Source organism: Theropithecus gelada, chromosome 20 (genome assembly GCF_003255815.1).
Source record: "Theropithecus gelada isolate Dixy chromosome 20, Tgel_1.0, whole genome shotgun sequence".
NCBI classification, from domain to species: domain Eukaryota; kingdom Metazoa; phylum Chordata; class Mammalia; order Primates; family Cercopithecidae; genus Theropithecus; species Theropithecus gelada.
The window spans coordinates 41,687,908-41,711,581 of record NC_037688.1 but is presented as its reverse complement, the minus strand read 5'-3'; the positions used below and the strand labels follow the sequence as shown (position 1 = coordinate 41,711,581).

Below are 23,674 nucleotides of genomic sequence, written 5' to 3'. Positions count from 1 at the left end.
TGTGCTGCTGAGGAGTAGGTGCTGGGGGGCTGGGAAGTGAGAATGGGGTGACCCCTAGAGGGTGTATACAGTGTCCCATAGGAAAGTGAGCACATTTGGGAGGGATGGGGATGGAAGGTTGACCAGTGTCAGTGATATCAGTTAGCTCTGCCACTGTCTTAGCACCGTGACCCTGCGTGGCTTGTTCCAACGTCCCTGCTCTCCTGCGGCCGTTTGCTCAGCTCTTCTGTCAGACGCAGATGGTTGCCAGCAATTGACATGAATGCCACCGCTACAGCGATGGTCTAGTACACTTTAAACATGTCTTTGGCCATTTCTTCTGTCATTTTGTCTCTTTCATGCACCTGCCAGGCACATAGTTCCTTCTTATCAGCCATTTCCATGTGTCCAGGTCAGAGCACACAGGTCTCCTAAGCTGAAGCCTATGCCAGTGGGCCAGCCATCCAGGCCTTCTCTGTGGGCCACGGCATGGTGCTCCTGCAGAGGCAGCCCTGTGGCCGGATATGCCTTTATTGCCAGTAAAGATTGATCATTTTAATGCTGTGGCCTATTGTTTTTCAGGAATGGTGATCACATCCACACCAATTTCAGGGATATGTACCAGCATCTGAGAAGCATGGGCTACTTTGTGGAGGTCCTCGGGGCCCCCTTCACATGTTTTGATGCCAGTCAGTATGGTAAGTGGCGATGCTGTGCTAGCCAGATGGTCTTTCCGCCCACTGTGGATGTCTGTTAAATGTTTGAGGAGTGAATCCCAGTTTTCAGTGATAGCTACGAAGGGAGTATGCACCGTGGGTTCCACAGCTGGGTGAGCCTGGGGTGAGGCTCTGAAACAGGTGTTGGTGGGTGTGACGTTCAGCTGAAATACAAGACAGACTGATTGGAGACAGGGGCATTCGTACTCTTTTTTCTTTTAAGTTAAAAGCAGCTCTGCCATATATTTTGCTCCTTTTCAAGTGAGTGAAAAATCGTTATCCTGAGCACCACAAATGAAATCAGATCACAGTTAGTCCCTGTGTATTGCTGGACCCTGGTCCTCTACTTTTTATAGCCCCTTTTAAAGTGGTACAGGGCGGCACAAACCAGACTGTTAGGTGTCAGTAACCTGAGACATGGACCCGGTGACACACTGTGTTTCTGCAGCGGTGGTGTCCTGTCATTCAGAGGTGACAGTTCCCAGCCTTGGTTCTTTGTTCACCAGGCACTTTGCTGATGGTGGACAGTGAGGAGGAGTACTTTCCCGAAGAGATTGCCAAGCTCCGGAGGGACGTGGACAATGGCCTCTCGCTAGTCATCTTCAGTGACTGGTACAACACTTCCGTTATGAGAAAAGTGAAGTTTTATGATGAAAACACAAGGTACTGATGATATGCATTGGTGTTTGTATAAGAAATGTGACTTTTGGTGAATTAAATTCTACCCAGCAAATACTTACGTGATGATTTGACCTGTTGGTGGTCTTTCAGTTAGTACAGACATATTCAGAGAGCTTGATTAGAAAAAAAACCCTTTCAACTGAGTGCGGTGGCTCATGCCTGTAATCCCAGACACTTTGGAAGGCTGAGTTGGGCAGATCGCTTGAACCTGGGAGGCCAAGGCTGCAGTGAGCTGAGATCAAGCCACTGCACTCCAGCCTGGGTGTCAGAGAGACCCTATCTCAAAGAGGAAAAATAAAACACACAAAAAAGAAAATAGTCCTTTATACAGTAGAGATGTTCTTGAAAGTTGCTCATGTTCTTGAAAGTTGCTCATAAAGTAAGACATTTACTGACCGTGAGTACTATTAATAATATAGAGGGTTGTCTTTCCTTGTTGATCTTAGATATGAGATACTTCTACTTTAAATTTCTGTTTAATTCTTCTCCACTCTCACTCTATTACTGAGTATATATAAACTTAAATGCACCAAAGGAACTGTTACTTAAAGAATATTTCGAGTAAATTAATTATTTTATATTTAATTATTGTGTATTTACAATAACTAATTTACTTATATTTATAGTAATTAATTTACTCAAGGGGAAAATGTCCTCCCGTTAATTGGGATCAAGGATTCCCAATATATTATAAACATAATCACCTTTATGTTTTGAATTGGTTTCTTTAGAATCTGTGACTGAATCTTTCTGTGCTTCTTTCTCCTTTTCCTTCACTGAGCTTTGCTGGGTCTAGGCTAAGCAGTTATCTCTGGTGTGTTTCAGTGAAGTACTGATTTTCATTTCATAAAATAAATTTCGCTTTAATTAATTCTGCACATCAGCAGAAGCATTTACATTTGCAGTTTTACCCAAACCCAGACAGTTGGTTTCCGTTGAAACCTTAATGTGGAAGGACTGGATTATGGCAGGAGAAATTGAGTTTTGTCATAGAGACTAAATAACTGTGTATGGGGTGTCTTCGTTCCCTGTTCCCTGTGTGTCTGTTACCACTTTCCCAGGCAGTGGTGGATGCCGGATACTGGAGGAGCTAACATCCCAGCTCTGAATGAGCTGCTGTCTGTGTGGAACATGGGGTTCAGCGATGGCCTGTATGAAGGAGAGTTCACGCTGGCCAACCATGACAGTAAGGCTCTGTGTGTTTCCCGGGGGCGTGGTCTTAGGTGTGAGAACAGAAGTTGTACACCTCTGAGGTCTAGGTTTCTTGAGAAAGAAAATGATGATCCCTCAGTTAGTGGAGTCTGTGGAAAGAACTCATCAGTATTTTCAGAAGTACATCTGTGAGACTCTAGTTTTATCCAGATTTTTTTTAATGAAAATATTTTATGTAGCCATTCCTAATTTTGGTGCTACCTATTAGAGTCTTTATGTAATAGTCCTAAATAGGAACTACCTCCTAGCTTCCTAATTATTTACAAAGTTCTATTCATGAAGTAACTTTGTGTTTCTCATGTAGGAAGTTTCCCCACAGATAAGGTTTTGGTAGCTGGTTTTGAGAAGAACATCTTGAGCATTCTTATACCCATTCTGCAGGTCTGGGCAGCTTGTTTTGAGCCTTTGACTGCTCTGAATTTTAACATTTATTCAGAAACCTAATATTAATATTTTTCCTTGAATTATAAAATATATTCAGAAACCTGATGTTAGTAGTGTTTTTCACTTGAATTTTGAGGTGATTACTTGTACTTTGTGTGACAAGGCAATAGCAGCTCCTCCCTCAAGATTAAAAACAATTAAAAAAAATACATAGCATCTGAAGAATGTATTTTGGGTAAATGAGTAGCTATTATTTATTAAAGCGTTCAGCGTTCCTGCGTTCCCTTGACTTTGAACGCTCTTTCCTAGTGTATTATGCGTCGGGGTGCAGCATCGCGAAGTTTCCAGAAGATGGCGTCGTGATAACACAGACTTTCAAGGACCAAGGTAAAGGGTGCCATTCATGGGCCTTTTGCTGCTGCTTTCTCTCTCTCCCTTTTCCCCCCACTTCTCTCTCTGTCTCTCATCTCTGTCTCTCTTTAATAAAAGCTTTATTAGTGTACATACCGTAACAGTTGCCCTTTTAAAGTGTACAATTCAGTGGTTTTTAGTGTATTTACAAAATTGTGGAAGCATCACCACTGTCTACTTCCAGAACAATTTTATCACCCGAATAAGAACTCCCATGCTCATTTGATGTTTTGGTTTCTTTTAAAATTTATTGCACTATTACTTGAATGGTACTGGCCGCTTTGGGAGGCTGAGGCAGGCGGATCACGAGGTCAGGAGATCAAGACCATCCTGGCTTACACAGTGAAACCCCGTCTCTACTAAAAATACAAAAATTTAGCCGGGTGTGGTGGCACGCACCTGTAGTCCCAGCTACTCAGGAGGCTGAGGCAGGAGAATCACTTGAACCCAGGAGGCAGAGGTTGCAGTGAGCCAAGATCATGCCATTGCACTCCAGCCTGGGCAACAAAGCAAGACTCCGTCTCAAAAAAAAAAAAAAAAAAAAAAAAAAAAAAAAACCACCTTCAAGGTTACTTGATGAATTTTTTTTTTTATCCTTTATGAATTGTTCTGCTTCTGTGATTGCCAGATTACCAAGATTTTAGAAAAATTTTGACCATGTTTTGGAGTTCTGAACTGTTTAAAGATAAGAAACATTCATTATACAGCAGCCTCTCAGAATTCTCTGAAGAGCAGTGTTTGCATGCAGTTTTGCTTCAGCTGTGTACAGGCATCACCCAGGAAGCTCTCCTAGAACTGGTATTCGTGATGCACCCTGTGCTTAGTGCACCGTGCCCACCTGGTGAGCTGGAGAGCAGTGGGAGTAGCTGCCTCTGCCTTCTGGAAAGCCAGGTGCAGGAGGGTATGGGCAGGTGAGCAGAAGCCACAGTACAGCCTTCCTGTGAGCTATCAGCCCAGAGCTGTCATTTTGAACCACGTGTGTCTGCTTTCACATGTGGGTGCTGGAGCTTTGAGACTGTTAACGTGCCCCAAACAATAGGCTTGTGAAAATGTACAAGATTCATTTTTGTCATGCAAGTTGATACTGTGTATTTCAGAATGAGAGGCCCCCTCCATTGTAAAGGTTGCCATTTTTTGTACGTGGAGGTTAAGGATAGTTTTATTAGTTGAAAACGATGAAAAGAGAGGATTTCTCACCTTACTACTTGCAACTGGAATATAGAATTTATTTTTATATTACCTGGAAGGGATTTTTTCCTTTTATCAAAAGCAAGGTTGATCAGTAACTAGATCTGTGTTTCAGAGGGTTATATTTCAACTTTAGGCACATAATGATTGTTTTCACAGTCACTTGGCCACGGGTTAGTGATTCTTTCTAAAAGCATTTCTCGTAGACAGTATCACTCCAGGTCCTAGCTATAAGCAAGGGTTCAAAGCGGTGGTCTCATTGGCTTGTACCCTCTGGAAGATCCTTGTTTTTGGTTGGTGGGTGGGGAGAATCAGAAGTAGATTTAAGGATACATGCTTTCTTTTGGTGTTCTACTACAGTGCGAAAATGAAATTTTTTTAAGGGGCATTTTATTCCCGTAAAGACTTTAAATTGAATAATCTTTTGGGTACAAAATAAGAATTTGAAAATAGAAATTTGGGTTATGCCTCATCAGAAAAGACCCTGATGGCAGAAATAAAACTCCCATCAAATACCATAAGGCAAATGGCGGTGAATGTGTTCCAGTTTCTCCTGACTTCTTCCCTCTCCCAAAGAAAAGCGTATTCTTTCTTCTACTCAGCTCCTGCTAGGATTCCTGCACAGAGAGCAGGGAATGTCACGTTTCTAGAGCTACAGACATTTCAGAGGTTATCAACACGGAGAATACTAGATTCGGATGAAGACATACATCATGTTCTAGTGCTGAGGAAAGCAATTGAATTAGGGGCAGAGACTCCTAGATTATCTGGTGGTGCCGCTGATGATGCTGCCTGTGGCATTTATACATTTTTGACTTCTTGATTCATTACAAATTTTAAATTATGTCATCTGGGCAAAGATAGGAGGCTGTGCTGTTGGAACATGTGTCTGTGTGAAATTAATGTAACCAATGTCTTAAACCTAAATTAAAAATATGTGGAAATACTTTAAAAATTAGTTACATTTGTCCTAGTTTTTCATAATAAAACATGAAATCTGGATATTAGTATATATTACTGTATTCATAGAGAAACCGTTAGCAAGAGCTGCTGGCTGCCCTTTGTGTAACTGTCTGAAAACATAGGCCTTTCAGGATAATAAGAGGAGACAAAATTTAGGTTTTTTTTTTTAAGATAGAGAGAGGCAGTACCTTTACAATTGTGAATATTATGTACCGCCATGGCAAGTAAAAATGAAAGTGGATAGATATGGAAATACAAAGTGAATTTTGCTGAAACAAATTAATGGCTCTTAAGACATTTCTATTCTAAAAGGCTTATTCTTAAGGCTTTTCTGTTCTAAAAATTTGCAATGTCTTAATTGAATATTAGATTTTGTAAATGTGGTTTATTTGTCATGTGGATGAAATCTCAGGCAGTAACACTGCTCAGTGGACACTCTCACGTCTGTTGTTTTTGTTGTGTTGTTTCAGGATTGGAGGTTTTAAAGCAGGAAACAGCAGTTGTTGAAAACGTCCCCATTTTGGGACTTTATCAGATTCCAGCTGAGGGTGGTGGCCGGATTGTACTGTATGGGGACTCCAATTGCTTGGATGACAGTCACCGACAGAAGGGTATGAAAACCGCAAATGGGCTTAGTGACTTCAGCACTCAGATCCTTTCTTCCCTTTGTCTCTGGAAAGGCGCTGTGAGATGCTGGCAGATCAGCCGACATCTGTTCACTTGAGCCAGGCTCAGCTGGAGACGTTGCAGTCACTTTGATTGCTTGGAATATTTTGATAGGTGTCTGAGTCTGCACACATTTAATAAGCAAAACAAAACTACTTTTTCGGGCCATATTGCCTCTTCTCCATCTTCACCTTCCTGAGGTCAGTGGAGGCGGGATCCCCGCATTCTGGTGGAGAGCCCCTTTCCTGACTTCTTTGGGGCCTGCCCCTCCCGGGCTTCCTGCCCCGTGCTGCCTGTACTTTGTGGGCACTGCCATGTGGGGGCGCCCTTCTCTGGTCTGACACATTCTTTTCCTGGAGGGCTGGTTCTTGGCTGTCCTTCCAGACCTGGAATTTGGGCTTCTCTGAGCTTTTATCAGTGAAGAGCTTTTGTTATCTTGAGGCGTGAAGGGAAGGCAAATGGGCACACCAGTCCTCTTCCCTCCGCTCTTTTTCAGTCTCTCGATGCATCGTTTAGATCAGGGGGCTTAAGGTTGGGCACAGACTAGTTTTCTCATTCTGTAAAGGGGAAAAAGAATGGTAAAAGTGCTCCATAGTAAGCACTTTGGTAAGATGAGGACACCACCAGGACTGAAGGGCAGCCTTCTAACGCACTGTGACCACTGGGGAACTTGGGGCAGAGGGCAGGTGGTGAGTGACAGGAACGAGGCCCTGAGAGCATGCACTGAGAGGTGTGTGTGTGCCCATCCGTTTCAGGCTGAAGTTGACTACATTCCTGGCATTTATGTAAATCCCTAGACTGGGATGGGTCTTTTTAAAAATCAAAAACGGGCTGGGTGCGGTGGCTCACGGCCATGATCCCAGCACTTTGGTAGGCCGAGGTGAGTGGATCATGAGGTCAGGAGTTCGTGAGCAGCCTGGCCAACATGGTGAAACCCCGTCTCTACTAAAAATACAAAAATTAGCCAGGCGTGGTGGCGTGTGCTTGTAATCCCAGCTACTTAGGAGGCTGAGGCGGGAGAGTTGCTTGAACCCAGGAGATGGAGGTTGCAGTGAGCCAAGATCGCACCACTGCACTCCAGCCTGGGTGACAGAGAAAGACACTGTTTAAATAAAATAAAATAAAAATAAAAAGTGAGGGTTAAAGTCACAGTTAAAGGAGATTAATGTTTTATCTCCACAGAGATTTTAAGACCTGAGATCTCCTGGTAAGAATCTGTATTAAATTTTAAATGCCTGCAAAGATGGTCCTAGGCCTTAAATTTAAAATGGTAGCTTTTTTAATCTTTCAGGGCCATTAAATACTTGACCGGAAGCACCCTTTAATGAGAGAAGAGGACTTAATGGCATTTTTCTTGCATGGATCTTGTCTAGTCCAGGTTGATGTTAATGGGACTTGAAGGGGCAGACACAGGAGAAACAAGATGGAAACAGAAGCTCCAGGTTTCAATACCGGGTGGCGCTTTCGCGCTCAGAAAGGATCCTTTGTGAACAGAAGCTGTTGCTAGCCCAGTGCCTCGACTCTGAGGTGTCCCCGAAAACAAACTGCCCTTTCTCTGTTGTCGCACTTTCAGTGGTCAGGGCCCTGCCGACTCGAAGCCCAGCTCAAGTGAACAGATGCTCCATGGGTGGTGGGCCTTGCCTTCATGCCCTGGGGTGTCAGTACAGTTCCTTCTCCCCAGGAGAGCCTCTGGGACGCAGCAGGAGCCATGGCTCCCCGTTCTCCTCTCCCTGTTGCCCCTGAGCCCCCGCTCTCAGGCCCTTCTTTTCTCAGTGGGTGTCACATGGTCTCACTGTCTCTGAATGAACTCCGTTCTGCCCCCATCCATGAGAAGCTGAGTGTGGCACTCAGGCAGTTGGTACAGCCTGGTGGACAGTGGTGCTGACCACTTGGAGCCACGAGGCACTGGGGAGTGGAGCCCTGGTCAGGTCAGGCCTGTGTGTGCCGATCTGGCTGGGCTGGGCCACTGAGAATGCATGTCTTACGAGAATAGGGGAATCTGGAACGTATTGGATTTACTTTGGCCTAAATTTGTGACTTCTGAACTCCCATTTCCCCCTCTTTTGGGGACTAACTTAAAAAAAAAATTCCTTTAGAGATTTCTTTTTAAAAGCTAAATTCCGGGCCATGTGTGGTGGCTCACACCTATAATCCCAGCACTTTGGGAGACTGAGGCAGGAAGATCACTTGAGCCTAGGAGTTTGAGACCAGCCAGACCCATTTCTGCAAAAAATAAAAAATTAGCCAGGCATGGGGTCATGTGCTTGCAGTCTCAGCTACTCGGGAGGCTGAGGCAGGAGGATCACTTGAGCCCAGGAGCTCAAGGCTGCAGTGAGCTATGATTGCGCCACTGCACCGGGTGACAGGAGCGTGACTCTGTCTGAGAAAAAAAAAAGAATTCCTGAACAGGCTTGTTGACTTCGCAGACTGCTTTTGGCTTCTGGATGCCCTCCTCCAGTACACATCGTATGGGGTGACACCTCCTAGCCTCAGTCACTCTGGGAACCGCCAGCGCCCTCCCAGTGGAGCAGGCTCAGTCACTCCAGAGAGGATGGAAGGTGAGTGGGTGGGCAAGATGCCTTGGGGAGGGAATCGGATCCAGCTGAACGTGATGCTCCTTCAGCCAGTGGCTGTGCCTGCCAGCAAGTGGGGCCAGTTTGTGTGCACAGCTGAGCAGTTTTCATAATGGCTGCAGGTAGACCAGCACACAGCAGCTCTAACCTGCCAAGAGGCCATCCTTAGTCCCCAGAGGGACATGATCGAGGGCCCAGTGTGCAGCTGCTTTTCCGCATGCACCCCGCCCCTCACGCCCCTCACGCCCCTCCAGGTGTGTTTACCTCCTTTCACAGGTGAGGATACTGGCTCCTACAGGCCTTCAGGAAGAATCACCGATGTCTAGAGCACTTGCCAGGTCCTAGGCCGCAGGCTGGGATGCTCCCATGGATTACCTCACTGTCCCCTCTCAGTAATCCTGTGAAAATAGATACTGTCATTCCCAGTTTCCAGATAAGGAAACGAGAGTTGAGAGAAATTAGATAACTGCCTGAGATCCCCCGGGCGGTATGTGGTGGTGGAGCCTCAACCCGCCTCTGGGGCCTGTGCCGGTGCCATGGGGCCCCTAGCTGCTTGGCACTTAGCGGGGTGGGTATCAGTGCCTGTAAGTCCCTGGTGTGCTGGTCCTTACAGCACTGCCCATAGAAGGGTCATGTGAACCACAGATGTCATTTAATATTTTCCAGGAGCTGCGTTTAAAAAGTAGAAAGAAACACAGATGAAACTATTTTAATAATATACTTGAGCTGAAGACAAGAAGACTATTAGAATTTAAACACGTGAGGCCAGGCGCGGTGGCTCAAGCCTGTAATCCCAGCACTTTGGGAGGCCGAGACGGGCGGATCACAAGGTCAGGAGATCGAGACCATCCTGGCTAACATGGTGAAACCCCGTCTCTACTAAAAATACAAAAAACTAGCCGGGTGAGGTGGCGGGCGCCTGTAGTCCCAGCTACTCGGGAGGCTGAGGCAGGAGAATGGCGTAAAAACCCGGGAGGCGGAGCTTGCAGTGAGCTGAGATCCGGCCACTGCACTCCAGCCTGGGCGACAGAGCGAGACTCCGTCTCAAAAAAAAAAAAAAAAAAAAAAAAAATTTAAACACGTGATACCTTATTTCAGTTGCTCGATAGCTACATGTGGTTGGCAGCTACAGTGTTCAATGGTGCAGATCGAAGAAATAGAAAGAATTTTGAAAATGCTGAGTTTTTTTTTTATTTGGCCACAGAATTAAATATTTTAGAAGAGAAGGATTTTTTCTGTGAAACTGGTCTGTAGCTTAGATTCTGCAAGTGTAGCCTTGTGTGTGTTGGTGGTGGTCAGCAAAGGTTGACCAGCCAGTGCCGTGCACGCATCTGCCCATCTTCAAGGAAACAGTTCTATTTTCTCACCCACCTTCAGCAATGGAAACACACTTTGTCCGGGAGGAACCAATCAGGCGTGGCTCCTGCAGCACGTGGAGGACAGCGTAACAGAGCACAGGGACTCTGTGCTCTGTTGTGGGAAAGCAGACAAACTCATGATAAAGTCCTCTTTTTTCCTTTGCATTTTAAAAATAGAGATGATTTTCTTTTTTGTTGATGTTGTTGCTAACCACAGGAAACCATCTTCATCGGTACTCCAAGGTTCTGGAGGCCCATTTGGGGGACCCAAAACCTCGGCCTCTGCCAGCCTGTCCACATTTGTCTTGGGCCAAGCCACAGCCTTTAAACGAGACGGCGCCCAGGTTAGTGTCCGCCTGTGCCCTTCCACTCTTTCCGTGGGGCTTGTGAGTCATTGCTTTTCTTATAGGAGAGAATGGAGTTTTACTAACGTCACTATTGAATTGTCAGATCTTCAAGTTTGTCATTTGTGGTAGTTATTTAGTGAACCCCGTATTGGCCTTTGGAAATAGGCTCTTTGGTGGTATCGTGCATAAAAAGTGCTTTGGATAATTAGCATTTTGTTACATTTGGTTAATTCTTTTTTAAAAAGCTGTGATCCAACAGAGTGATTTCTTTTTTTTTTTTTTTTTTTTTTTTTGAGACGGAGTCTCGCTCTGTCGCCCAGGCTAGAGTGCAGTGGCCGGATCTCAGCTCACTGCAAGCTCTGCCTGCTGAGTTTACGCCATTCTCCTGCCTCAGCCTCCCGAATAGCTGGGACTACAGGCGCCCGCCACCTTGCCCGGCTAGTTTTTTGTATTTTTTTAGTAGAGACGGGGTTTAACCGAGTTCGCCAGGATGGTCTTTATCTCCTGACCTCGTGATCCGCCCGTCTCGGCCTCCCAAAGTGCTGGGATTACAGGCTTGAGCCACCGCGCCCGGCCCCAGAGTGATTTCATGTGAGCTGGACTCTGAGTCCTGCGGCTGGGGAGTTGAGAGCTGCCGGCTGCAGTGTGTTCCCTGTTTGAGACATTGATGATAAGATACAGAGAGTTCCCTTCTTCTGTCATCCCCGGGGGCCGCGGTTGCAGCCTTTCCAAGAAGAGCATGCTTCTGTGTCATTATGTCCTGTGCTGACTGTGACTGGGGGTGAAAGCACCTGCTTCCGACGACAGGCTGTAACCTCTACTGCTGTCACTGCACTCCTGGGTGCAGTGCCGCCCGGTCCCTTCTCCAGCTCACTAACTCGGCTTCTTCATTTGCATTGTTTCCTTTCCGTACCCAGTGTTCGAGGTGGCTCTGCTGTTTCCCCCTATAGCTAAGGCGAGCCAGCTTGGCGTGACTGGTCCCTGTTTTCTCAGATCCCACCCTCTCACTTCTTCTGTGACGTCCCTGGCCTGAGAAGGACAGTATCAGAAGAAAGGGGGAGCTTCTCTTGAGCAAGGGGATGAAGCCAGGGACAGCTGTCAGAGCTGTGCCCCTGGCCTGGCAGGCACACATCCCACCCCATCAAGCGAGAGTCTTGCCCTCTGAGCCTCCCTGGCCACCTGGTACCCGGCCCCTCTCCCCAAGCCCCTCAGGCAGGAGGCTCCCCTCCAGACAGGCCCCCTTTTCCTCCAGTGATGGTATGGGGCCAGGGACAGAGGCTACCCTCCATCCTGTAAGGTGAAGAGGAGAATGCCCGTGGGAAGGTGGTGAGGCCGCCTTCCGCCTTTACTGCTCATTATAAACCAAAAGTGCTAAACACACCACGTACTGACCATATGTCTTCATTTCGAATATGCTTAATAGAACACAGGAAAATGGTAGAATCATCACATTGTTTCATCAGCAGCTTTCTTTCTGAACCTTAATTACTGGGTACTTTTCCATTCCAGTTCACATTTCATCATTTAAAAATTTCTGATAAGTTTCCATTTTTGCATCCTATTTATTTATAACCTTCTATTAGCCTAGCATTCAAACCAGAGTTTATATTCCAGCCATGGTCAGCAATTCATACTCAGTGAACAGTGTTAGCTGAAGTTCCAGAAACCCAATTATTCTCCACAGTGTTGTTCAGGACTTGAAGCAGATAACAATGTCCTTTCTATCCTTGGCTATCTACCTGTTCACATCAAATAATCCATCACATTCTGTACTGGCTCATCCAGCATGTTGACAATGGATAGCTCCTGGAATTTGATTTTTACAATCAGTCAGTAATTCCTCCTTCTCAGTACGCCGCTGGGTTTTACATTTATCTTGCTTTTCACATCTTGTTGAAAATTATTTTCAGTCCCCAGAGACCTAGATCGACGCATATTCTGAGTCTCTAAAAGAGATCTGAGACCAGGAGACAGCTCCAGATGCCTGTCAGCCTAGTGCCGGGGGCAGGTTCCCGTCTGTGGAGTGGAGAGGCGCTTTGCGTTTCTTTGTTGGGCATCAGGTGCCCATACCTAGGGCAGCTGTGGAAGTGTCAGCGTCCTCCCTGAGAGGAACCCCTGCTCTGGTGGCTCCGCAGTCCTTCCATCAGTATGCTGTAAAGCAGCCACATGGTAATGGGTGTGGACTGTTACCATGACTACTCCACTAGAAAGTGCCATCACCAAAGAATTAGATTCTGGAACAGGATGTCACTGTTAGAATGGAAATATAGCCCATATATATTCAGCTACAAAGTCATAGAAAGCCTAAATGTCATTGATTCCATAACTTAACACTGTCAGTTTAATTTTCAGACTGATTAAACCTGAAGTGTAACATTAAATCCTATGAAATAGGAGGGTTATAATGAGTGCTCACTGGTATTCAGGCAGTTGCCGAGCTGGGAGTATCGAGTGGGAGTCTCCCTCTTTCCTGCCTAAGAAGCCTCTGCTCAGACCAGCCCTTGCCTGCCAGCTTGGCGGTGACTTTCAGCCTAGGTGCTGATAGGACTGGACATCTTTGCTTTCACTTGCCCAGAGTGAGAGAGACAGGCCGACAGTTTCCAAATGACTCAACAACAGAAAAACAGAGAATTTTTCATTGGCAAACTTACTGTATTCTCCCCTCACTGAAGCCAGAGTAGTGTTTTTCCCATCGCGCTCTTCGCTCTAGCTCCGGTGTCCTCCCAGGCTCTGTGCCGCTGTTGCCAGCGTATCAACCTCTCTGTGTTCTTTGGGTCTAAGTTGTATTGGCCTGAAGTTTTTCAGATCCCAAAGTTAATAATGATACTGTGCACCAGAGTGCAGAAAGCGCACTTGTTCACTTGATCATCCCCCCACTGCGGGCGCGGCAGATGGGGACCCCGCGTTTCGCTGCTCAGACTCTCCCCCCGGTTGCTTCCTTGTATGTTTCCTATTCTCCCTCTAGACAGCGGTTTCTTCAGAGACAAAGATGCTGTCTGGTTCCCGGCACCGGTTTGCCCGCTTCCTTATATGCAGTGGTTGTGGAGTCACCATCGCCTCCGACTGCTCCAGGCCTTAGGGAGAGGACCTCGATGGCCCCAGGCTCATGTCCATCCGGCGGGCTTCAGCTTCTCCCGCCCACAGGCTCCTTCCAGGGCCTCACCATGAGTGGCCTCCCGAGTTGCTTGGTCATGTTGCCAGCTTTATGCACAAACAGGCTCATGCTGGTCATATTATAAACTCAGTAGAGTCTCATGAACAGGGACTTGATTTTGATCTTTCTCAGGACCTGGAAACGGCCACCACAGTTGCTGTTCAGTGGCATTTAGGTAGACGTGGATGCAAATAGCATTTCGCATCTCCCTGTAGATCACTTTGTCTTTCCTGGGTTTTAGTTGAGCTTCCTAGACTAGTACAATGGCTTATTTTTATTTTGTTTTAATCTATTTTCTGAAGTAACCTTTGGAAACATCAGAAGCTACTCTCCATCGACCTGGACAAGGTGGTGTTACCCAACTTTCGATCAAATCGCCCTCAAGTGAGGCCCTTGTCCCCTGGAGAGAGCGGCGCCTGGGACATTCCTGGAGGTGCGTTCTCGGGTGCTTTGTTATTGTGCTCAGTCATCCTGTATTTTGTTCAAGGGAGTCTCTCTCCCTCCCTCCCCCAGGAGGCGGGCCAGACTCTTCCTGTCTCTGCCTTCCTGGGAGCTGTGGTGGCCTTGGCTCTTGGCTTCTTTTGTGGCACAAACCAGCACGACCAAGGGCAGACCTGAGAGATTGAGATTGTTGTTTCCCTTAGAAAATGCTACCTAGATTTTCACATTGGAATTTCTTTTACAACGACCGGGTGATCTACTTAAAGATGTTCAAAGTAACTTGCACGCTCTTTATGAAAGTTCTGCCAGCCACCTATGATGTCCCTCACAGGACGCCTGTCTGCTGGTTTGGGTCCCAGCCAGTGGCAGCAGCCGCCCTGGCTCCCAGCTCTCAGCCCAGAAGGCCCTTCCAGTTCTCTGCCCTGCTCCCCCTGGGAGGGACTTGACTGAGCTGGGGTGGTCTCATCCTGTCTGTCTCTGCGGGGATCCGATAGACTCTGAGGGCGACTCAATAGACTGCCTGGGGCAGGTTCTTCTCCACTACCCAGGGCAGTTGGTACCAGGCCTTTCCAGCAGAACCTGGGCAGGTCTTTTGCTCTAGAGTCCCCTGTACTCTTCCAAAGAGTTTACAGCTACCAAGGGGAGTTTCTCTGGGTTCCAGGAATTGTCCAGAAATGGGATCAGGAAGGGGCACCCTTGTCCATGCAGTCCAGGCCTGGACACTGCGTGGTGGTGGTGGTACCAGGGTCCTGAGGGCCTTGTGCGTAGGTCACGGGGTGCGCTGAGGGTAAATTCCAGAGCCCTTAGCATTGCCCAGTCAATCGTATTGACATTCTGAACCAGGGGTCTTCTGATGGCCTCTCCTGGTTTTCAGCCACACGTCTCCTCCATGGAGGGCTTTCCCCAAAGGCAGGGCACTGCCAGAGGTGCTTCTTCCGCCACGCCTCCTTTCTTCTCCTCGCACTCAGCTGGAACCACAGGCCCCTCCTTCTCCCCTGGATAGAGACGTGCCCATCTTCCCTTGTTTTTAGGGAAACACAGAGCGCCTCTGGGCCTCCCTTCTGTAGGTTGTGATGGAAGCAGAGCTGGGCCTGATCATCCACCTGTGGGGAGCCCAGGGAGGAGGAGCAGCAGAGAGCCCACTGAACCCTCTACCCCGTGGGAAGTGGCTTCTCCACGTTCTGGGAACATGACTGCTCTTTGCTCTCATCCACTGTTTACTGATGGCCTGGGTTACTTTAGCTAAGGCTTAAAAATGATGCATGCCCTGCAAGCCCAGCTAGTGAAATTAGCTCGCATTTAGTTTCTGATGAATCCAGCTGTCATGGAAAAAGGCTGTCATGGTAGCTCTGTGGCGTTCCTGCCTGTTCACCGTCTGTCCTCTTGCAGGGATCATGCCTGGCCGCTACAACCAGGAGGTGGGCCAGACCATTCCTGTCTTCGCCTTCCTGGGAGCCATGGTGGTCCTGGCCTTCTTTGTGGTACAAATCAACAAGGCCAAGAGCAGGCCGAAGCGGAGGAAGCCCAGGGTGAAGCGCCCGCAGCTCATGCAGCAGGTGCACCCGCCAAAGACCCCTTCGGTGTGACCGGCAGCCTGGCTGACCGTGAGGGCCAGAGAGAGCCTTCACGGACGGCGCTGGTGGGTGAGCTGAGCTGTGGTGGCGGTTTAAAAGGGATCTAGTTTCCAGCTGCAGGTTTGTTAGAGTCTGTTCTACATGGGCCTGCCCCCTGTAATGGGCAGAGGCTCCTGGTACATCGAGAAGAATCCTGTGGGTCCCGTCCCGTCAGGAGGGACTCAGAGGCTCTGCCGCCAGTGAGGCTTCCCGCCGGGCAGCTGTGCACACCAAAGACTCGGGAGAACCTGGAAAGGCTGTCTGGGGTCTTCTGACTGGAAGGGAAGGATGTACTTTCCAAACAAATGATACAACCCTGACCAAGCTAAAATACGCTTGTTAAAGGCTATTTTCTATATTTATTGTTGGGAAAAGTCACTTTAAAGACTTTTGCTATTTGGAAGCAAAACTATTTTTTTTGTCAGTGGAATGCGGTTTTTTTACTATTTCATCATGAGGAACAACATAGATTCCATGATCTTTTTAATGATAGGACAGACTGAGATTTGAAGGAAACGTACACCAATCTGTGAAACATAGACCTTCGCTTTATTTTTGTAAGTATCACCTGCCACCATGTTTTGTAATTTGAGGTCTTGATTTCACCATTGTCGGTGAAGAAAATTTTCAATAAATATGTATTACCCGTCGGAAGCTTAAAGATACTGTGTAACGGACTCTTTCCACTTGTCCCATTTCTCTTGGATGACAGTCTGGAATGGGTTCTGAATCAACTTGCTAATTTTGTTTTTATTGAGACATAATTCACATAACATTCTCCACTTCGTAGTGTAGAGCTCAGTGGTTTTTGGTGTACTCACAAGGCTGTGCAGTTTCCAGAACATTTCCATCACCCCAGAGAAAACTCCCACCCCAAGTCACCCCCATTCATCCCCTGCCCCCAGGTCGCCGGCAGCCAGGCTGCTCTGTCTGTGGATTGGCCGGTTCTGGACGTGTCCTTTCAGTGGGATCGCACAGTACGGAGTCCTTGGCATCTGATTCTCTTCACTCCGTGTCATGTTTTCAGGGTTCATTGGCTAGCGCTGTAGCAGGTATTCAGACTCATTCCTCCTTGTGGCTGAGCAGTGTCCTGTGGGGTGTCTAGACCAGTTGTGTTTCTCTCTTCCTCAGCTGGTGGACATTTGTGTGTTCCCACTTTTTGGCCACTGTGAACAGCGCTGCTCTGAGTATTTGTGTATGGGGGTTTGTGCGAACGTAGTTTTTTTTTTTTTTTTTTTTTTTTCTGTTGGGAGTGTACCTAGGTAAGAAATCCTTCTTTGTGTTTAAGTTTTTGAGGAGCTCCCAAAGCCGCTGCACCATCTCGCATTCCTGCCAGCAGCGTGCGAGAGCTCCACTTTCTCCACATCCTCGTCAGTACCTGCAGTTCCCCGTCTTGTAACAATGCTGGCCGTCCTCGTGGGTGTGCAGCGCTCTCTCACTGCAGCTTTCACTTGCGCTGCCCTCAAGACTAACGGTGTTGAGTGTCTTCTCATGTGTTTATTGCCCATTTGTCTGTCTTCCCTGGAGAAATGTCTGTTCAGAGCCTTTGTCCATATTTTAATTGGGTTGTCTTTTTATTGAATTGTAGGAGTTCTTAGGTGAGTCCCTTATCAGCGATGTAACTTGCAGATACTGTCTCTTGTTCTTTGGCCTTTCACTCTCTTGATGCCATCCTTTGAAATAGAAAAGGTTTTCATCTTGAAGTCCATTTTTTCTGTTTTTTTCTTTGGTTGCTTGGGCATTAGGGGTCATATCCAAGAAAGCATTGCCTGATCCCAGACAGCCTGTTAATCTTTGATCCCCACCTGAACAGGGTGTTGTATGCTGACTGGCCGAGCACCAGTCCACACAGCAAAGGCAAGGGTGACTGGGAAGGAGGGCAGAGGCCGTGCAGGGTGCTGCTGAGGTCGTGGGCAGAGAACATCCTGGCCCACGCAGGGGAGGAGCCGCCGGGCCGTCTGTCCATTGTGATTCTTTTCGTCCCTGGCAGGTCACGTGCTCACCTTGTGGCTGTCACTGCACTCTGCTGTCGGTGCTTCGAGAATCCGAATGTGTTGCTGAGGTCCCGTGAGGCATTCGTTCCTGGCCGAAGGGTGTAGGACCTCACAAGCAGTCCGAGGGCTGCAAGCATCTGGCACTCAGGAGCCCTGCCGTCCTTAGTAGGTGGCTGTGGCTCTGAGCCACTCTCCTTATCCACACAGGGGTCTTCCATGCTGTTAGCTCTGGAGCCTCTCGTCTCACAGGTCTCCACAGGTGCAGGCTGCTCACCATCTGGTGCTCAGGACCATAAAGGACAGGGTTATGTTAAAGGTTTTGCCTCGAACCAGGAGGTGAGGACCCTTTCCGTCCAGTTGCTGGAATGATGTCATGAGGAGATGTGTGCCAGGCATGCTATGCTAGCTATAACACGTGTTTTTGTTTCATTCCCCACACACTGTAAGGTGGGCATCACTGGGCCCATCACACAGGTGAAACGGAAGCCTGGAGATCACTCATCACCTTGTCCAGTCATATAACTAGTAGGCAAGGCAGAATTTGAACTCAGGTTGCCCTCAGTTCCAAAACCTGTGTACTTAACCCGTGTTCTCTCCTGCTGGTGTCTGTGTGATGCCCCATGTCTGTCTCTCTCTAAAGGGACAGTGACACACCAACAGGATACCCAGATGCTGGGGGGCCTTGGGACAGAGTCTGAGAGGATTGAGTAAAGGAGCAGGTGAGGGTGAGCCTGGAGAGAATGTCCCCTGGTGGAGAGTTTAGGTAGAAGGGGGATTAGGTCTCCGGGAGGAACCAGATCTATGTGGTCTGCTGAGGTGACTGGGTCTGGCATTCAGATGTGCCACCCAACAGAACAGGCCCTGGAGGGACGCCCCCCTTGCTGGGGGGCAGCCGTGGGGTTCCGGGGTCTGCCTTGGAGGTCCTGGAGAGGATGTCATGGCCCTGGCCCTAGACTCAAGCTGCCTGGGTCCAGTTCAGCCCGGCCACTCCTGCTGTGGGCCCTAGCCAGGGGTCTCCACACCACCGAGTGCTGTGTGTTGAGTGTGTGGTGTCACCCAGGCCGTGTGCTTAGCCGTGTGCCTGACAGCCAGTGCTGATGTCAGCCATTACAGGGACACACATGCCTGGAGGTTGAGGCCACGTTCTGTCACCTGGGCCCACTCATGTGGTCCTCGGCTGGGCCAACCCTCACTTCGAAAGGATTCCTTTTTGCCCCTGGCGTAGACTCTCATTGTCCGAGTGAACAGCTACATCTTTTTAACAAGCCAGAAAAGGCCAGCTGGCAGTGGCTCTGCCTGTAATCCCAACACTGGGTGGCCGAAGCAGGAGGATCACTTGAGGCTAGCCCGGCCAACGTAAGCAAGACTCTGTCTCTACCAAAAAAAAAAACAAAAAAGACCAACCAGCCACAGCCACAGATAGACCTGGGGTTCACAGGGGGCCTGGGGACCCTGAGCGGCATCAGGTATCATCCTTCGCCCTGGCTCTCTCTGGAGACTCACGCAGTGGCCCTGACTACAGGAATCTTTAAGATGAGATGCAAATAGTGACTCCCCCTTTGGCCCCCTCCCCTGTACAGGACACTCAAGTCTAGATCTTCCTTTGCACACACACTTGTCCTTTCCGTGCAGAGCGTGTCCCACATACGATGGCTCCAAGGAGACCTCCTGGGAATGCCACGCACAGTAGGTGAGCCTGGCCCACAGTGACGGCCCTGGGACCTGCTGAGCCCTCGTCTCTGTGCCTCAGGCCAGTGGTTTGTGGACATGATCCCACCCAGGGCTCTCAGATCCATTTTTCAGGAGAAACCCCAGGGCTGGCCTAGGCCTGAGCTCTGAAGCCCTCACTGGCAGGCTGCCTCCCTCCCCGGCGGGGGAGGGTGCTGCCTACTGGAAATAACGCGGGGGTTAACTTAGACTTTGATTTCACAGGACACAAAATACAGAGTCAAGGATATGCAAAAGGTTTGTCTCCCTTTTTATATACAGATTAGATAGACGTTTCTAGAGAAATATTAAAATTCTTCATTAAAAACACGGCTGGTGCCACTCCCTTAATTGGATATTAACTCATGGAATATTGGTTTCATTTGGTGGTAACAAGGAGGCATTGCAGGTAAGTGTGCTAGAAATACAGATCCCCGGCCTCACCCCAGCTTGACTAGATCATCTGTTCCTTGGGAAGGGTCTAGGAATCTCTTTTAAAAGCTCCCCAGAGCAAACAGCGACTGGAGCTGTGCCCCAACGATCCCTAAGCCTCTGCTCAAGAGAACTGAAAACAAGCTGTCCAGACAAAGGCCTCTGTGCGGAAGTTCCCACCTGCACTACTCGAAGTAGCCAGAAGGCGGCGCCAGCCCACACGCCCAGCAGTGATGGCCACATGGACAAAGGTGGCCTCTCCATGCCATTGAATACGGCCATAAAAAGAAACGAAGTTCTCACACATGCTCCCAAGTGGGGGAACCCCAAGAACATGCTGAGTAAAAGAAGCCAGACCCAGAAGGCCACATGATGTATAATGAAATATCCACAGTAAACAGATTGCACAAAAACAGGAAGTCGATCAGTGGTTGCCAGGAGCTGGGGGAAGGGATGTGCCTTTGGGGCTGTTGAAAATGTTCTGGAATGAAAGAGTGGTGATACTGGCACAGCATTGTGAGTACTTAAAGCCACTGGACTGCACACTCTAAAATGGTAAGCCCCAGATGGAGTTCAAGTGAATTTTATGTCATGTTAACTCTTAACACACACGCTGCCTCCGCAGGAGATTCTTGTCGACAGGCGGCCCCCTTGGGAGCCCTGGCTTAGAACCTGGAAGAGGTTCTTGTGCCCTTCTGACCCCCAGTGTCAGTGTGGACCCAAGGGGTCAGAACCCCATGGATGAAGACCCTGTGGGCTCAGCCCTGGCACCATGCCCTCCTCCCTGCCCTCTGCCCCCAGCCCGTTGGCTGCTGACCGACCCCTGCTGCACCCCCTGTGTTTCCTCCATTGGACACAGTGGCAGGAGGAGAGTGAGCCTGAAGGATTCTTGCTTTCACTCCCACAGTTCACCCCCTGACTGCAGCTCTGGAGACAGCCCCCAGGCGGGGACTGCAGGATGTGACAAGGCCTGTGCCCTGTGACTGTGTCCCCTGAGGGACCCAGCTTCTGCTGCTGAGCCCAGAGGGAGCCCATAGGCCTGTCCTCAGAGCTGCCCAAGGGTCGGAATTCAGGATGCAGAGCCCGCCAGCTTGTCCTCTCAGAGCTGCCCAAGGATCGGAATTCAGGATGCGGGTGTGTGTGGGTCCTACGGCCACCTGGACAAACTACCACAAATTCAGTGGCTTAAAGCATATTTATGCTGCTACGGTTCCAGAGGTTGGAAGTGCAAATTCAGGCTCACTGGCCTAAAATCAAGGTGTTGGCAGGGCTGCTTCCTTCCTGAAGCCCGGGGTGACAACCCATTTCCCTGCCTTTGCCAGCATCCGGTGGCCCCTCCTCCCTCCTCCAAGCACACCCATCTAGCCTCTGCTGCTGTCTCCACGCCACTGTCTCCTCTCTGACCTCTGGCCCCTCCTGCATCCGTGTTAGAAGGACGCTGATTACATACAGAGCCCACCTGGGTAGCCCAGGGTCCCTCCCCACAAGGTCCCCGATCTCATCTGTGACGCCCCTTTTTGCCATGTGGGGTAACATACAGGGCCTGGAGGTTGGGATGAGGACACCTTTGAGGCCATCATTTCACCGACCACAAACGGTTTCTCTATCCCTGTGACATCTGTCTCCCATCCCAGGACTTTGGGCCTGTGACATCTGTCTCCCATCCCAGGACTTTGGGTCCCTGGTAATTGCTGCAGGTGGGGTCTCTCTGCCATCTGAGAAGGTAGACGCCAGCTCTGCTCCAACATACTGGGCTTGCTGAGCTGCTTACTGAGCAGCCTTGGCGGGCCAGGCCCGGGGCTGAGAGCTTCGGAGAAAGGAGGGGCTTCAGTCTCGGGGACAGCAGGGTCAGCGGGAGGCCCTAAAAACTGGGTTTTCTACCCTCACAGCACGGTAGACCCTCCTGAGGGAGCTTCGTAGAAATTCTGACTGCCCATAATCCCAGCACTTTGGGAGGCCGAAGCGGGCAGATCACCTGAAGTCCGGAGTTCGAGACCAGCCTGGCCAACATGGTGAAATCGCATCTTTACCAAAAATACAAAAATTAGCTGGGCATGGTGGTGCACATCTGCAATCCCAGCTACTTGGGAGGCTGAGGCAGGGGAGTGGCTTGAACCCGGGAGGCAGAGGCTGCAGTGAGTCGAGATCGTGCCACTGCACACCAGCCCGGGCAACAGAGTGAGACTCTTGTCTCAAAAAAAAAAAAAAAAAAAAAAAAAATTCTGACGCCTAGTGCCACCCCGGGCCAGTTTAATGTGCAGCTCTGCGGGTGTGCCTGGCATCTGGAGTGTGAAAAGTCCCAAGGCAGTTCTTGCATAGCTAAGTTTCAGGATTCTGTTCTAGAAGCTCCGAATTGGGCCCAAGTGAAAACGGAAATTTGGATAATGGAGTATGGCACACACTTCCTTTCCAAGCTCAGCAGCTGCCACGTGCCACTCCTGTGCTGTGCGCACCTTCCACGGGCCCTCCTGACGGCCCCAGAGAGCAGGTGCCTGTGTCCTTCCATTTCGCAGGTGACCCGAGGGAGGCTCGGGCCTGAGACCCCAGAGCCAGGGTGACGATACCATGTGCTGCAGCCAGCTAGCTCCTGAGGCCTGCCCTTATCTGTTCTCTGGAATTTTCTGGGTTTGTTTTTGTTTTTGTTTTGTTTTTGAGATGGAGTTTCACTCTTGTCGCCCTGCCTAGAGTGCAATGGTACGATCTCGGCTTACTGCAACCTCCACCTCCCGGGTTCAGGTGATTCTCCTGCCTCAGCCTTCTGAGTAGCTGGGATTACAGGTGCCTGCCACCACGCCCAGCTAATATTTGTCGTTTTAGTAGAGACAGGAGTTTCGCCATGTTGGCCAGGTTGGCCTTGAACTCCTGATCTCAGGTGATCTGCCTGCCTCTGTGTGAGCCAGAATTTTCTATCAGACATGAGCAGAAAGGTCTGGGGAAACTATCAGAGTCCACTTTGTTGTGAAAGTTCCTAAGCCTGTCACCTGACACGGACTCTGAGGGAGGAAGGGAGGGGTCCTCAGGAGCTCCCTTGGTGGGGTGGGTCCCCACACCACAGGGGAGAGAGGCCACCCCGTGCTGGGCTTTCCTGTGCAGGGTGCAGTGTGGGCCACGGCCGGCAGCATCCACACGGGCACCTCTGTGTGGCCTCCTCGTGCTCCTGCTGCACTGGAGCCAGTGTCAGGTCTGGGTGGGCTGTGCCGACTAAGCAGAGGGTGGCCGCCCGCCCGCCCGCCCACCGGCTGCAGATGGGGCCCAGCAGGGAAAGGTCACGCAGCCCTGTGAGGCCGGCAGAGAGTGGATATCAAAGCTCCTCCGAATTAAGAGGTTTTCCCCATTGCCTGGAATTTCACAGCCCAGTGGCCAATTTCTAAGTCATGCACGTTAATGGACCGCTAATGAGGGACCCACCGGCAGGGACAGGGAAGTGTCCCCCCAGCCCCAAGTGGAGATTAAGGACTACAAAGCCCCCAGCCGCCGATGAAGGGCCCTTTATCTCCTTTCTCAGGAGGCTAGATGTAGGGGGAGTGGGACCGACTTGGCCTCTGTGGCAGGCCGGGGAGAGCTGTGTGAATACTCCGTGTGGCCCCCGCCCTCTTGCAGCCTGGGCAGTGCACGGGTCCTGCCTGCAGTGTCACCCGCAGCCCCCGCCTTCCCTGCTGTGTCCAGTGCCATCTCCACACGGTTTAGTGACCCTCCAGCAAGTGGGACACAGAGTTTAAGCCTTTTCCCAGCTCAGCGCTGACGTAGGTCTCTATCCTAGGGAACCCCAGTCCCCTAGGGCCCTTCCCGGGAGCACTGGCTCATGCACCTGCCACTGGAGTCTCCACTTCCCAGAACATCCTCCCAGCCCTTCAC

The 23,674-nt window shown here is 49.5% G+C and overlaps 1 protein-coding gene across 2 annotated transcripts in view; it reads left to right on the top strand.

Annotated features, from left to right (window-relative positions):
* Positions 1 to 16,347, top strand: part of MBTPS1 (membrane bound transcription factor peptidase, site 1) — a 65,126-nt gene extending 48,779 nt beyond the window's left edge. For both annotated transcript variants that reach the window (XM_025369791.1, XM_025369792.1), the window contains 9 exons: positions 562 to 677; positions 1,202 to 1,358; positions 2,438 to 2,562; positions 3,282 to 3,359; positions 6,005 to 6,145; positions 8,627 to 8,758; positions 10,349 to 10,475; positions 13,935 to 14,065; positions 15,463 to 16,347. In XM_025369791.1, the coding sequence (XP_025225576.1) occupies positions 562 to 677; positions 1,202 to 1,358; positions 2,438 to 2,562; positions 3,282 to 3,359; positions 6,005 to 6,145; positions 8,627 to 8,758; positions 10,349 to 10,475; positions 13,935 to 14,065; positions 15,463 to 15,659 (1,204 nt within the window). In that variant the 3' untranslated portion in view covers positions 15,660 to 16,347. The remainder of the gene's footprint in view (positions 1 to 561; positions 678 to 1,201; positions 1,359 to 2,437; positions 2,563 to 3,281; positions 3,360 to 6,004; positions 6,146 to 8,626; positions 8,759 to 10,348; positions 10,476 to 13,934; positions 14,066 to 15,462) is intronic.
* The last annotated feature ends 7,327 nt before the right edge of the window (positions 16,348 to 23,674 follow it).